Source organism: Rhododendron vialii, chromosome 2a, assembly GCF_030253575.1.
Source record: "Rhododendron vialii isolate Sample 1 chromosome 2a, ASM3025357v1".
Classification (NCBI taxonomy): domain Eukaryota; kingdom Viridiplantae; phylum Streptophyta; class Magnoliopsida; order Ericales; family Ericaceae; genus Rhododendron; species Rhododendron vialii.
This window is the reverse complement of record NC_080558.1, coordinates 8,037,823-8,052,940: the sequence shown is the minus strand read 5'-3', so window position 1 is coordinate 8,052,940 and position 15,118 is coordinate 8,037,823. Positions and strand designations below refer to the sequence as shown.

General features: G+C 42.8%; 1 protein-coding gene across 1 annotated transcript; it reads left to right on the top strand.

The window, feature by feature from the left end:
- Positions 1-2,842: 2,842 nt before the first annotated feature.
- LOC131317057 (MDIS1-interacting receptor like kinase 2-like) lies at positions 2,843-7,125 on the top strand. Its single transcript, XM_058346636.1, has 7 exons — positions 2,843-2,880; positions 3,028-3,160; positions 4,267-4,483; positions 4,814-4,840; positions 6,138-6,296; positions 6,394-6,833; positions 6,916-7,125. The coding sequence occupies exons 1-7, from the start codon at positions 2,843-2,845 to the stop codon at positions 7,123-7,125; spliced, it is 1,224 nt and encodes a 407-aa protein (XP_058202619.1).
- Positions 7,126-15,118: the final 7,993 nt, after the last annotated feature.

Below are 15,118 nucleotides of genomic sequence, written 5' to 3'. Positions count from 1 at the left end.
CTTCATTTACTGCATCGGCATGAATACTGGCCGACCGCCGAGGCTTCTGAATTACAGGCTTTGCTGATTTTGAAACTTTGAGGGAGTGCTGGATGAGTTTTGGGTCAATGCCTGGCATATCATACGGCGTCCATGCGAAAACTTCGATGTTGCTTTTGAGGAACTGCAAGGTTTCTTCACTCTCGGCTTGGGACAAACCCGCGCCGAGCATGAAATATCGTGATGCATCCTCGTTAAGTGGGAATTTGATAAGATCCTCAATTGATTTCTCTTCAGGAAGAGATCCGACGTCTTCGAGGACTGGTTTGTCAGGGACTTCAACCCAATGTACTCGTTTGGAGCTTGATGACTTTCCAATGGCCGAGACGTAACACTGTCTGGCTTGTAACTGGTCTCCAAACAGGTCTTCTTGTTTGCCGTTAGCGCCGATGTACCTGACCACTTGATGGTAGGTTGAGGCGACGGCCTTGATTGAATGGAGCCAATTTCGGCCAAGGATTGCGTTGTATGGGCTCGGTGCATCTACAACGACGAATTCTTGATTAGAAGCAACCGAGCCCGTAACGACAGGGAGGGTAATCCTTCCGAGAGGCCAAACTGGAGTGCCACTGAAACCAATTAAAGGGACTTCTGCTGGAAAAAGGCACGACTGTGGGATTTTGAGCTCGTTGAAGAGAGATAAATACATCACTTCTGCCGAGCTTCCTTGATCAATAAGCACCCTTTTGACCGAGTGAGTTGAGATTTGGAGTGTGACCACCAGAGCGTCGCTATGGGGGGTTTGGATGCGTTGAAGATCTTGCTCGGTGAAGGTGATTGACCAGGGACGCTCGAGCATTTTGACTCTTTTTGGAGCACGATCGATGGAAAAAACTTGGGTAACATTCTCAGCTTTGACAAGCTCTTGACGAAGCTGTTTCGCTGCCTCCTTTGTTGTTGACCCATGAATAACGTTGATTACTTCGACTGGACGCGGAATAAGGTTTTGTCCACCAACGTTCGGCTGTCTCCTCGGCGTCTTTGTCCAATCGATATGATCATCAAGAAGTCCTTGCGCCGCTAGATTTTCCAAAAGTGCCTTATAGGGAGCGCAGGCCGTGGTGTAATGTCCGAGCTCGTTATGGTACGAGCATCTCTTCCGATGTTATTGCCTTCTTCTGTGTTCAATTTGGGAGGGTTCGGCCAAACAAAGAATGGTTCCCTCTCTATCGTACGGAGGAGGAAATAAATTGGCTCTTTGAAAACTGTGGTTTCAGCTATATAGTCATGAGCTTTCGGCCCCTTTTTGTCTGCCACCTTGACTGTGTTGACCTGCTTCTTCGGCTGGACGGCGACCACGGGCTTCGGTGGTGCGATTTGGGGCGTGGGGACATGAAGGCTTTGAGGTATGATTGAGTTTTGTCCTCCTTGAAGTTCTCGCTCGGCGAGGAACTCTTCGTAGGAACAGAACTGTTCTACCGTCCTCATTCGCTCGTTCATTCCACGAGGCGCCCTTATTGCCAGCTCATCCAAGATTTTGCTTCCAGTTTCCAAACCATTCTTAAAGTTCCTTGCCGCCCAGTATTGATCAACACTGGGTATCTCGTTAAACAATTGCCAGTAACGTTCGGCATACTTCCGAAGCGTCTCGCCGGGCCTCTTCCTCATCTGTGCCAAGGCATCTTCTTCCTTGGCTTGCTTGTTGCTAGTGATGAATCGATAGTTAAAAGCTCTTTCAAGCTCTTTAAAACTGTGGATCGATCCAGCCTCCAATTGGTTGAACCAAAGCAAGCCGAGGCGCCCAAGACTCGAGGGGAATGCTTTGCACATAATGGCATCGTCGTCGGTGACGCATGAGATGGTGCTTCTGTAACTGATGAGATGGGTGTATGCCTCGGTCGTGCTGGGATCGAACTTCTGGAACTTTGGGAGATGTAGACCTAGCTTCGGCAACGTGGCTTGGATCTTGGCCGAGAAGGGTGATTCTGTCAGCTTTTTCAATTGGTACTCGTGGGTTGGCCGAGGGGGAAGACCTTCCCGAGCGTTTCGAGACTTCTTTGATGCTCGGCATTCTTGTTCCCTTTGTTTTCCTTCGTTCTCATCCTGCCGACGTTGAAATCCCCTCTCCCTCTTCTCTATGGGGACCTTTCTGTAGTCTTCTTCTGGAAGATTTTCGGTATGGTAAACCCTTCGTTGGCTAGGGCGATCGTCTTGCCGAACGACGACACTTACACTCCTTTCACGGTTTAGCCTCCGAGCGCTTACTGAATTTGTTGCTCGTCCTTCGTAGGCCTTTTCCCAAGGGACTTCATCATGTTCGATCCGATGGCTCTGGGGACCTTTCCCGTTTCTTCTCGGCGTTCGGCTTCTTTGCCGTTCGGATTTGTATGGGATGAAAGCCTGATCGTTGTCTTGAAATTCCACGGTATCGTAGCTTTGGGAGCCCTGGGAGTATTCGTCTCCAGCCGATGAACTCGAGAAAATAGTATGCGGGCTCCCCTCTCGTCGTCCTTGTCTTCCTCTATGTCCCGCACCATTGCCGAGACGTTTATGAACTGGTGAGAGCTGCTGCCTAAGGCGAGCGCTATCCCCAGTTCGATGGTCTGTCAATGGTGGGTCCAGGCGGTCGTGGACTGAGATTCGTTTTGGCCGCGCATCAGGACCCAAAGGAGGAGGGGGTGGCGGATTTCCTCTCTGGCGCCGACCCTGAGATCCAGAGTGGGATGCCGTTGGAAATTCTTTGGCCTTGATTTTTTCGATCTCCATTCGTAGGACGGCTACATCAGCGTTGGTCTGTTCTTGTTGCTGTTCTAGCATTTGTACGTATGCTAGAGCATCTTCACTCAGGCCCACTGGACGTTGGATGGAAGAGCTCACGCCTGGTGGAGTAAATCCAGGAGGGTGAGATGGGGAGGCAGCGTTGATACCAGTTTCAGAGGTGATGTGCAAAGAGGAACTGAGGGGTTGAAAAAGAGGAGGTGGTGGTGGTGCTCCGCCCATTTTTCTTTGGAGGAGACTAGTGGAGATCTCGAGGGGTGAGGTTTTTAGGTACGAACGAGGCGGTCGAGGTGGAGGAGCCGCCGTGGATCTAAGAATCGAGTTCACGTCGGGTTCACCAAATTGTGGGGACTCCGTTCCGGATGGTTCGTACTTTTTGAATGGTGGTTCGGGGTTAGCTCCTGTCTCCTTTGCTCAGTCCTGCAAAACGAAGCACGACTAAGAGACCACACCGGAGGTTCTCCGGGATAGCCCTCCGGTGCAAGAGTCAGTTTGCTTGCAAGGAAGAGTTAGAGATTGGGAGCTAGGGTTTTGTTTTTGCGTACCTCTTCCAAGAAGGCATAATGGGATATTTATAGGAAACCCTTCGCTTGGTCTCCAAGATTGCACCAACGCTCGACACGCGTCGGCTGATGTCACTGTTGCATCACGTTTAGGGTTTTGCAACCGTTTCCATGATGAGCTGGCACCTTCACGTGCCACCATTATTATCCTCATAACCGTTCAGATGGCGTCACGACCATCATCGTTGCCATAGTTACTGTTCTGATACGGATGAGCTGGACCGTCGGCCAGGATACGCTCGGCACCGAGCATGTTGTGGGACCTTCGGCGGCTATCCAAACGAACGTATCCTCCACCCCGAGCAGGTGTAGGGAATGGAGCATTAAAGGAAGTAATAATTAGAGGGGCCCTCGGCTACATGGACCCTCAGCTACGGTTGCTGATCCGAACGTCCAAAGAAAGATGTATTGGAGTTTGAAAGGAATACTAGATCACGCTCGGAGCGGCCCGAGCCATTTTGCTCGGCCTGCTACAATTAGTTCCTTGTAATTGAGAGATCATGGAAAATAGAATACAAAGAAAGATTTCCCCTTTCCTTCTTTCTCTCTCTAGTTCTTGAGTTCTTCTCTCTACTTCTTGTTACTTTCTACGCACGGGCCTTTGCTTGGTTTTGGTTGGAATCCCGGCTAGTGGACTATTTTTAAAATTAGTTGATTTATTAGGTCGGATTAATTAGAGGTAGCAATCTCAATCCATATTTTTGAAGTCGCCTAAATCCATCCATTTATAACTCAGCCCGCCTATATTATATAATGTGTTGAACTCATGTCAACTCATATTTACATAGGTTTAGGTGGGTTGAAACTGAGTTTAATTTGGGTTAGAATTAAAACACCCAGACCCATCCCTACACAAAAGTGAACCAAAGCCCGATATACTTGTGTTCAACTTAAAATATGACTTTGTCTCTACTACTTAATTAATATTTGACATCATGCTTGGTAGGTCATAATCCTTTATGCTCTCCTTCAAAAAGTAATTGACACTTCTAAGTGTATTCAACAAACAGACCTCAGTACTAATGGCTTCATGACTGGTGAAATCTTCAGACAAGAAGTAGATCCCATAACTTGCGCACATCAGCAGGTTCACAATATATATACTAAAATTGTTGCAAAGAGGTGTCGTAAAGCTAATGGCATTTTGAAAGAGGCAGTCTCAAGTAAACTTTCTAATCCAGTCTTCAAATTGTAGCAATCCACTTCTTTCAGCAGCTTCTTTGAAGGAGATGAACATTTATCCATCAATAAATCAGCAAAATATGTGGGGCTTCTGACATGGTTAAGCAAAAGCCTCAAATAATATCTTTCTCCTTCTGGAGGATTAGCTCCATTGATACGTCCATTTACACCTCTTATTTTTCTTTCTTCCCAATACTTGCCTCCTTATTCCATACAAAGTAGTGAAATTCTCTGGGAACTCCCTAGCCTGTAAAGACATTTCCTTGATAAAACTTGTAAGTGCTCTGTATTTTTTAACATTGAGCATTTAGTCAATGAGTTTGTGGACTTCACTACAGGTATGATTGAGTGTTTTTTTTTTAATATATATATCTATAGCATTGACATTCTGTCAGTCACCAATCCCAAAACCAATTTTAAAGGAGGAAACATTTTCACCCTTCTGATGTAAGATATTTTACTTGAAAAATATTGAACTTCACTTTCATGCAACCAAACAACGGCAGTTAGGTATGACATTATTTGGCCAATGGAGCTTAATTCTATCCAAATAGAGTATTTCGGCAAATTATTTGGCGTTCTTTTTTTCTTATTAATAATGATATGTTTTCTATCATTATTGTTATATGTCCTATGCATTTATAAATTGTACGTGGCTGTTCATCACAATGGCGTTCAGAATTTGATCATGATTCATTTGTGCTATATTAGTTCCCTTTTTTTCCAAGCTGGATATCCGCTCTGTATGTTCCCAATTTCAAACATCCACTTAGAATAATATTCCATGAACTTTTCTCACAAATATCAGGTGGAATAAATGGAAGGGCAACATGAGCAATTCATCAAACACCTTATGTGCAATGAGTATTCATCAAACTTTTGAGCATGATATTTAACATAAAAGCAAGAAAAGCTTCAACGTAGATTCACCATGAGAGAGAGAGAGTGCAATACACATTTTTTCAAAAACTTACCAGTGTATCCTACCGACACAAACTTTTAATTTCAAATGGATGACTTTGGTAATTTCTTCCCCATAATTCAGTCTTGAATTTAGAAAGGACGAGAATCTAGAGGCTAATTCAATGGAACTCTTGACTGTCGGAGGGTATTCAGTCTTGAATTTAGAACGAAGGAGAATCGAGAGAGGCTAATTCAAGGGAACTTTTGACTATCGGAGAGTTGGGAGGGAGAAGGACATTCGAGAGGCTCTTCAAATGGTCTAGGAGAGTTGTGAGGGATGCAACAGTTTTGGAGAGTTGAAGAGAACACGGTTCATAGAGGATTGTGGTTTTGGAGAGACACAACAGTTCGGATAGTGGTATTGTTTCCAATTGGGCTGGGTCTGTTATTAGGGGTTTGTTTGAGGGGTATTTTTGGAAGTGGAAAGTGTGGGAAACACTTTTGAGGTTTCATGTTTTTATTTTTATTTTTTATCCGCATATGTATGGGGAGATTAGTCAAGATAAAATCCTAGACGCCTTTGTTAGGAAAAGTATATAAAAAAAAGACCCTGGAACAGCTACATTAATCCACCCACAAATTAGATGTACTATTTAAGTTAATCACATACAAGAAACGGCGATTATATAACGATGCTATCCACACATATAAATAGGTACATACTTTACACAGTTGGAAAATTGTTGAAACTATCATTGTTAAACTTGAGTGACAATAGAATTTCTGGACAAATACCGTTCGAGATCGGGGGACTGTCCAATTTGGCTTCTCTTGATCTCTCCATGAACATGCTAAGCGGACCGATTCTGGGTCAAATCGGAGATATCTCAAGTTTGCTGTTTCTAAGCCTGAGCAAAAACCAACTGAATGGGAGCATTCCATATCAGATTGGTAATCTTGGAACTTTACAAAGCCTGCTGGATCTTAGTGACAACTCACTCACCGGAGGGTCCTCTGCCTGACTCCAAGGTTTTTAATTCGTCTCCGCCCGAAGCGTTTTCTCATAACAAGAATCTATGTGGTGATTCAATCCAAGGTTTGACACTATGCAACAACTCAGTGTCTGGAGGTGGAGGCAAGGAAAACAAAGGAAACTCACGGTTGATCATTATTGCAGTTTCTACCTCGTTAGGCTCGTTGTTTCTCTTGCTTTTGCTTGTTGGGGCTATCGCGCTTCACCGAAAATGTAACAGGAGAAGCCATAAAGAAGATGGTGTAAAGGGAGAAAACATCTTTTTGATCCAGAATTTCTGTGGAAGAATTGTGTATGGAGATATTATCCGCGCTACAGAAAATTTCGACGATGCACACTGCATTGGACATGGAGGATCGGCCAGAGTCTACAAAGTTAACTTATCAAGTGGGCAGGTACCTTTTGAAGTTTTTTAATAAATTTTCTCTATCTATCCTTTCGATTTGCTATCTTATATTGTGTGTGAATCTTAAACAGGTAGTAGCAGTTAAAAAGCTATTTATGAATGAAGGTTCAGAGATTGGGGAGATCAAGAGTTTTGCAAATGAGGTAGCAACGCTGACGGAAATAAGGCACCGGAACATTGTGAAACTCTACGGCTTCTACTACCACAAAAAGCACACTTTTTTGGTTTGCGAATACATGGAGAGAAAGATGCCAGGGAGTTGGACTGGAGCAAGAGAGTAAACGTAGTGAAAGGGGTGGCTCACGCTTTATCTTACCTGCATCACAACTGCGTGCCTCCCATAATTCATTGGGACATATCGAGCAAGAATGTTTTGTTGGACTCGGAAATGGAGGCTCATGTCTCAGATTTTGGCACGGCAAGGTTTTTGAAGCCCGATTCTTCAAATTGGACCGTGGTTGCAGGCACATTTGGATACATTGCTCCAGGTAACTTTAAATAGTGTTCGGAAGGCCATCCTTTATTTGGTTGGCTAGTTTGATTCGCGAGTGAGAACTAACACGTGACATTATTGGTGTTTTTTTTTTTTTTTCCTTGGCATGGCCAGAATTATCGTACACGATGGCGGTGACAGAGAAATGCGACGTGTACAGCTTTGGAGTTTTGACACTTGAGATATTGATGGGATCGCATCCGGGAGAACTCAGTTCAAACCTATACTCATCTGTTGACAACGAACGCATACAATTGGCAGATGTCTTGGATCCCCGTCTTCTGCCTCCTAAGAGTCAAAAGCTAAGTGACGAATTGGATTCCATTTTAAATCTAGCAGTCTGGTGCTTGCGCACCGATCCACGTTCTAGACCTACCATGTACGATGCATCTCAGGTGCTTGAGATGAATGCTGGAGCTGGCAGAGAGAGTCCAGAGTTGGTTAAGTCTGTTAGAGAGGGTGTTGATGAGCTCCCCATGCTTAGTTAGTTAGTTGGATATTTCTCTCCCTCATTCTCTCTTTCTGTCGTGTAATCAGGGTTAGAGTCAGGATTTTGGAGCAATGGTGTCGAGTACCAAAAGCCATGTTAATGAGCAAAGGACTTCGTGATGAAAGGAAAATGTTGTTATTTTAGTTTTTTGGGGCTATTTCCCTACTATTTGTGGTGTCAAATATGTATAATACAATCGAAATCCTTAGGCATCTTCGTTATTGTCTCGCTTTATCAAAGATCGGTGGTGTCTCCTTTGGCTCGTTGGTGTATCCATTAGGACTTCATCATGTATCATAGCCAATGACCCGGGGACTTGCAGAACTGTATCCATTGTCAATGATTGTTTGAAAGAGGGGTGATATACAAATTCCAGTCTCGCATTTTTCAAGTGTACTTTGAAGATTAGTTTCAGCTTTTACTTTGAAGAGTGGTTTCAATTTGGAAATCGAATCATGATAGCCTGTGGAGGTGATTTCACTGGAGGATAGTATCTGTTTTTACCTGATTCTAGTTCTTAGCCGAATTGTGATCTTGAAAACATCGACTTGAGATCCTCAATCCTTCCGAAATTCTGTACCTTAGTAACAAATTCATCATTCATGGTTGCATTTGTTAGCAAAATATTCTGAATAGTCATCATTTAGTGTGATTTTTCATCCGCTTCTTCTGCAAAGTATGTCACAAATTCAAACCACCCATTTATATTTGATGCACTAAAACGCTCCTGTCCAGTTTTTTATTGCCAAAGTTTAGGAGTGATTTTATTGATAATAGAATGTCAAACAAAATACATCAGAAGGGCTATTAACCTCCCAAAGAGAATTAACAAGCTGGGGGATAAAACTCCCATGATCTAATTCTTGGCAACATTGTGAGCCAAAAAATTGCCAATCCTCCTAACAAAACTCACTCTCACATCAATAAAGTCTCGCATGCATCAACCGTTTCACATCTGCTATAAGAATGCTTACCGAGGAGAAAAAGTCCTCACCGTCATTAATCATATTGACCACCTGAAAAGAATCACGATCTCCTTAGCGAAAACCAAGCACTCCCTTGCCGCCATTGCCTCAAGAGCCAGAGGGCTCATGCTCACATACCCAAGATGAACAACCCTTGCCGCTCTAAACCTTCCCTCATGCTCCCTAGCTAGCCACAATCCCCAATGGGCCCAATCCACTCACTTTGATAGGTCTGTCAAGACCACCATCAAAATTCAGCTTCACCCACCCAAAAGCTGGCTTTTCCCACCCATGCAGATTACCACCCACATGTGCCTGGCTTGCTTCGCACAGGCTCGTTAGCTGCTAGAAATTCACTTGCTTCTAAAATTGCTTGCGTACACGCCACGTTCCGGTCACCACGATTTGCCATTGAAAACCAAATCGTTTCTGCACTTCCAGATTTTCCACATAATTGAACCTACAGCAGCCCAAACCTCTTTATTCTCTTTCATGTTTTTCCATCTTTCCAGCATATTACCCCACCAAGACATAATATCCTCCACTAAGACAGTTGACATGTTCACCCCCAACGGGGACAACCTCCACACCACTTGCGCAAAGGGACACCTTACAAACAAATGAACAACTGATTCTCTATCCTCCTTGCACAGAGGGCACAACACATCATTTGCAAGATTTATGTCTCCTGACTAGCACATCTTTAACAGGAAGAATATCATGAAAGCATTTCCAGACAAAGTGGCTAATCTTACCTTGACAAGGTAGCGACCACACAGTTCGCCACAGTTCCTTCTGTTGAACCCGATTGCTCCCTTCACCATCAGCATTGCCACTCAAAAGCCCATTTCTTCTCATAGCCAATATTGTTTCATACCCAGGTTTAACCGTATAAATGCCGTTGTTATCCCTCGACCAACCCCAAGTGGAACAACCGTACGTCCTCCCTCTCTCTCTAACTTTCTAAACCCTAGCCGCCGCTTCACTACTCTCCCCCTCCCCTCCCCCCCCCTAAATGGGGGGATGGGCCTTTCCCCCCCCCCCCCCCCCCCCCTCTCTCTCTCTACTTCATATCTATCCCCCGACTTCTGCGAGTTATGATGTCGACGGAGCCGGTTGTCGCCAGAATAGTCCGCCTGTGTGCTCCTTTGTCCGATCTTCCTCATTGTGTGCTCTTCTTTTCGATCGTCATGCAATTCCATTGACGTTATCAGGCCGGCCCCATTCTTGTCGTTATGGGAGTCGCATAGGTTCGAGCCCTGACAAGGGCGTAGTTCCTTGGGACAGAGATAGTAGTTGGTGGTGCTGTACGATGGGGTGTGGTGATTGTGGTTCCGTTCTGTCGGCGTTTTTTGGACAACTGGATTTGGGTGTGATGATCTGCTGTAGGTTTTTTGTTTTGTTGATGTTCTTTCGGTTCTTTCTGTTTTCTCCCCCGTTGAGGGGGCTTTCCTAACCCCTACGTAGGTTTTTTGTTGGTTGCTTGGCTAGTGTTGCGCTGATTGGAGATGTTCTTGATCTGTTTTGCTCATTAGGTTGTGTGAGATCCTGAATGTTCTGCGTGGCCTCCATTGTGGTTGTTATATTCTCTCTACCCTTTTGTTGTTATTCTTTTGTTATCAATGAATATCATCCTATCGACTGACAAAAAAATCAAAAAATCAAAAAAAAATGCCGTTGTTAGTATAGTGCCATATTGGTCTGTCTCTCTCCTGGTCTGTCTCTCTCCTCGAATCTTGATAACGGAATCCCCAAAATCAACTTAGCATCTTTCTGACCAAATTTAACGCAAAATTAACAAATACAAAAAAAATCAAATAAAAACAAAGCAAGAAAAAGTCCTCAAGAGAATACCACTCTCTTTCTTACTCAGCGTCTTGCACACAATCTTCACCCCAGAGCACACCCCATGCTCTAGGGATTGAGAGAATTCATCACACACAACTCACAAATACTTTAATTCAGCTTGAATCAAAATACACAAACATATATTACAACTCCCACACATTGTCACTTTCCCTCAACTCACCACATCTCTCATCTCACACTTAACACTCAATCGGTGGGGGAACCCTCTCACTCTCCTCTACCCACAAATTTGTCTTAGAAGACCTAAAAATTCGGAAAAAATTCGGTTGGAGATAAAAGATTGTCGGACCACTTTCCACCATCTCTCCTAAAACCAATTGGTGGTAGGGAGGGTTTCAATTAAGTCTTTTATGGCATTCGACATCGCACTCGCAAGTGTGTTTTTAGAGCAATAGGGAGTGATATTGTGTAACCAAATTCATGGGGGCACTCTGGGTGCAATCCCTCCCTCACGATAACGCTCCTACGACTCGAACCCACGACTTCCTAGCTCTGATACCACTTGAAAAAGTTATTTTGCTACCAACCGAATAATCAAGCAATAATAGGAACGAAGAATAAACGATGAACACCGAGTATACATGGAAAAACCCTAAATGGGCAAAGGAATCAAACACTATGAAAACCATTGTGCGGTTACAAAAGACATTACTAAAAAATCGTGAATACTCACCAATTGACTCAAGATCGATTGCCGAATCCTCGTTCACCACACCCAGTATTTGATTGCCGCCACCTTGAATCCTCAAACCTTCCAGAAATCCACTGGAAGTTTACTCAAGTTGATTGAATCAAAGTTTGTAGAGACTTCTTGGAGATTGATTGATGCCTCAATGATCCATGAAAATCACTTGAACTCCAAGACCCAAAGCAGACACATCTCTCGGTTTTTTTTAAATTGCCGCTACACTTTCTTTTGACTGCTATATTCCACGTCCAACCCTAGTTGCCAACATAAGTAGTCTTCTATTTATATTAGATGTAACATGTCACAAACCGACCAATTCACGGATAGATCAGTACCGCCTTAATTAGACAGGAGCTTCCGATGGATATCCGATTTATATCCCAATGAATCCGTTCCGATTTAGCTTCCTCCATTTGCGAAGTCGTTCTGTCTTTAGCCATTCGATTCACCCTCTCAATTACAAATAAAGATTCCACTCTAATCCTATATAGACTCACTACACTTAGGGAAAAAAAATACAACTCGATAAAGAATAAGATACAAAGAAAAATGCGTTTTGTCAATAGAATTGCCAACCAAAAAATAGCGCCCACTTTTTGGAACTAACAATCTCCCCCCTTGGCACTTCCATGACAAAACACCCTACAAAAATACTATCGTATCTCTGAGTCGTTAATCCACTGCAACCATAACTCAAACAAAAACAAGGATTAGATACCCAGAATTCCTTCTCCCCCGGCCCTTTTTGTCTTGGAAGGACAAAGGATGAGTAGGATAGAAACAACAAGAATAATGCCCTGCACATGATTTAGTTTAGCCAGGATGCATAAATCAATATCCATTATAGAGCAATAGCCAACTACAAGAATAAGAGGCAGCCAATATTAGAGACCATAAACCATAGAAGTTTAAATGTCAATATCCAAAAACCATAACAAGATTCGGGAAACTCTCGTTTTTGACACACGTACACCGAGTAAGGCGTGGATGCGTTTGCGGGCGTGGGTTGGTTGAGTGCGGGCGTGCCAAAACTTGTAGCGCCTAACTTTGGATGAAGATTGCCGTGAATCTTGACTTCTAACTTGTTAGCGATCGTGTGTAACCCAAAGGTTATTGATCACAATGAGGTTCGTGGTTTGCCACACGGTTGTGGACTTAAAATTTCCTAGTCATATAGGAAATGTGTAAATCATAAAAACGTAAACTTTATTAATCCGGAATAATAAAGTGGTACAAGAAAAGTAAAATTCAAACTACTAGGAGAAGTGAGTTCGAATGGGGTTTGAGCACGAGGTACTCGATAATCTACTTTGCTGAAAGTAGAAAAGTTTTTGAAGCGCTGGACTTTGATTGATATTGGACTTGTTTTTCATCTTGTGAACTTGTATTTATAGGCATAGTAGTAAGCTGATTCAGGCCTGAATTCGAATTCTGCTTTACTCCACAGGCCGACATGTGTCCCATAATGCTCCTTCTTTCATGCATGCAAGATCATGGGCAGTTTCTGGCAGTTAACAAATCATGGGTGATGTGGCAATAACTCCCCTACCCCCTCTTTGCACGAGTTTAACACATGTCCAATTGACTAAGTCAATTGGCCTTTGAATTGGAAAAAATCAACTGCCTCCGGGAAGTAACCGCTTCCCTAAAACCGTGGGTCTCATTTCATGGACCAAATCAACATTTCTTCGTGGGCCAAACTGTGGGTTTCCTTCCCAAAAACCGTGGGCTACGTTCTTCTTGGGCCCAAATGTAACAGAAAACCCATGGCCCAATACATTTAACAGCCAATCAATTACATAGCCTCGGCTCAATTTAATCAAAGACTTAATTAAATGGCCAATCACGGCTAGTCCAATCCGCAGTGTCAAAAACTGATATACACAGATTCAACAACTACGTCATTAAAAGAGCCAATAAACCATCCTCCTGGCAAGTGAAACAGCCATACAAGGCTAGCCAATGTTCAAAGAAAACTAGCAAGTACGAACAGAGCATCTACCAAAGATAATTCGACTAGTAGCATAAAACAGAGAGAATCATATGGCGATTAACGGGCTGGCGGAGGGGGTTTTTTTTGTGTGTGTGTGTGAGTATATAAAAGAAAACTAGCACAACCGGCTACGCCCATTCGGAACTGTAAAAAAAAACATATGAACTTAGAAGGAAAAAAAACTTGAATTCAAAACTACCAATATGAACTTACATAAAATTTAGAGCAACAAAGGCGACATATCCTCTCTTATCACGATCATTAACAACCATCAACATACACATCAAAATCAAAACATGAGCGAACGGTGTAACGTCTCATCATAGAGATATCGAGAGGAAGAATGCAACACAAAACATGGCCGAATGTTAAAGTGAATGTGTGAATCACGGAAATCATATCAAGCTCAATTCAACAAAGGGGTTGGTTCTCATGTACACTTGGAGTTTCAAGACGACTCCCCCTCAAGAAGTCAAACCGAGCTAAGTCCTCAATGTGATTTGACTAAACGAGAAAGCAATGCTCCCCCTCAAAAGTAGACTCCGGCCCCCTCCTATATTATAATGATCTTTCATTTCCTTTTCTTTTTTTGATAATCACAAAGAAAAGTATTCTATTTTACCCTACTGCCATTTGACACGAACATTCAGAGGCTCTCTCTCTCTCTCTGCTCTTTCTCTCTCATTTTTCACTCTCCAAATCTAAAATGGACAGTCTGGATGCACCAAGTGGACACCACATGATACCCACTCGGCACTGAAAAATTTCTCCACCAGAAGTGGCCGGTCTTTTTGAGGCAAGCTAGGGCCATAGTGGAAGGGGTCAAATGGGAGCGGGCTTAATGGGAGATGTTAAAGAAAATACATCCCAGGCAGCAAATTAATGTTAAAGAAAGAATATATCTTGGGCTACAAAAAGAATTTTGCATATTCATTCTTACATCATATTTCACAAGTCATGGTGAGACCCTCTAAATAGTTCTGTTGGCACCATATTCACTTGTGAGAAATGATGTAAGAATTAGGGCTGTCCACGGTCTGGATCGGATCGGATTTGTATGAATCCAATCCTAATCCGTATCTCACGATTTTTAGAAAATGCAATCCAATCCTAATCCAAAAGTCTCACTGTTCAGTTCCAGTTTTATCCATGGATTTCCTTCCAAAAAAAAAAAATTGATGCTACTACCATGATCATATTCCAAATAAAAATGCAAACACTAATTTCCATAAACATTGTCCAAATTGTAAAGGCAGTAAAGGCATTAAGGCAATAAACATGGTAAAGGCAACAATCAAATAAAACTAAGCATTATCCAAAATACACAAATTCTGGTCTAGCATAATCTACTTATTACATCTCATAAAAACCAAACAAAAAATAGCAAATTAATTAGTTTCTCAAAACAAACAAGCAAATTAGTAAAATTATAATTTTTTATATATATTACCCACACATATCTATATTTTTATTTTTTAAAATATCTCACGGTCCGGTTCGGCTAATCCACGGTTTTGAAATGAAAATCCAATCCTAATCCATATCTCACGGTTTTTTAATTTTCAAATCCGTGTCTGGACCATTAACCCATGGACAAAATCCAAAAAGCATGGATCAAATCAGTCTGGACCGGTTTCATGGTTCTCGGTTTTTCTTGGACAGCCCTATAAGAATAGATGTGTAAACTTGGATGCAAACCTCCCCCCTCGTTCATGGATGGTTTTCTTTGTTGGACGTGTCCTTTCTATATATGCATCGGAAATGCGAAATAACTTA

Excerpts from the sequence above, each read along its gene's own strand:
- LOC131317057 (XM_058346636.1), top strand. The coding sequence starts at position 2,843 with ATGGAAGAGCTCACGCCTGGTGGAGTAAATCCAGGAGG. Across the intron at positions 4,484-4,813 it reads TTTGAAAGAGGCAGTCTCAA|TCAATGAGTTTGTGGACTTC; the intron begins GTAAACTTTCTA and ends TTGAGCATTTAG. Across the intron at positions 4,841-6,137 it reads GTTTGTGGACTTCACTACAG|TTGGAAAATTGTTGAAACTA; the intron begins GTATGATTGAGT and ends TACTTTACACAG.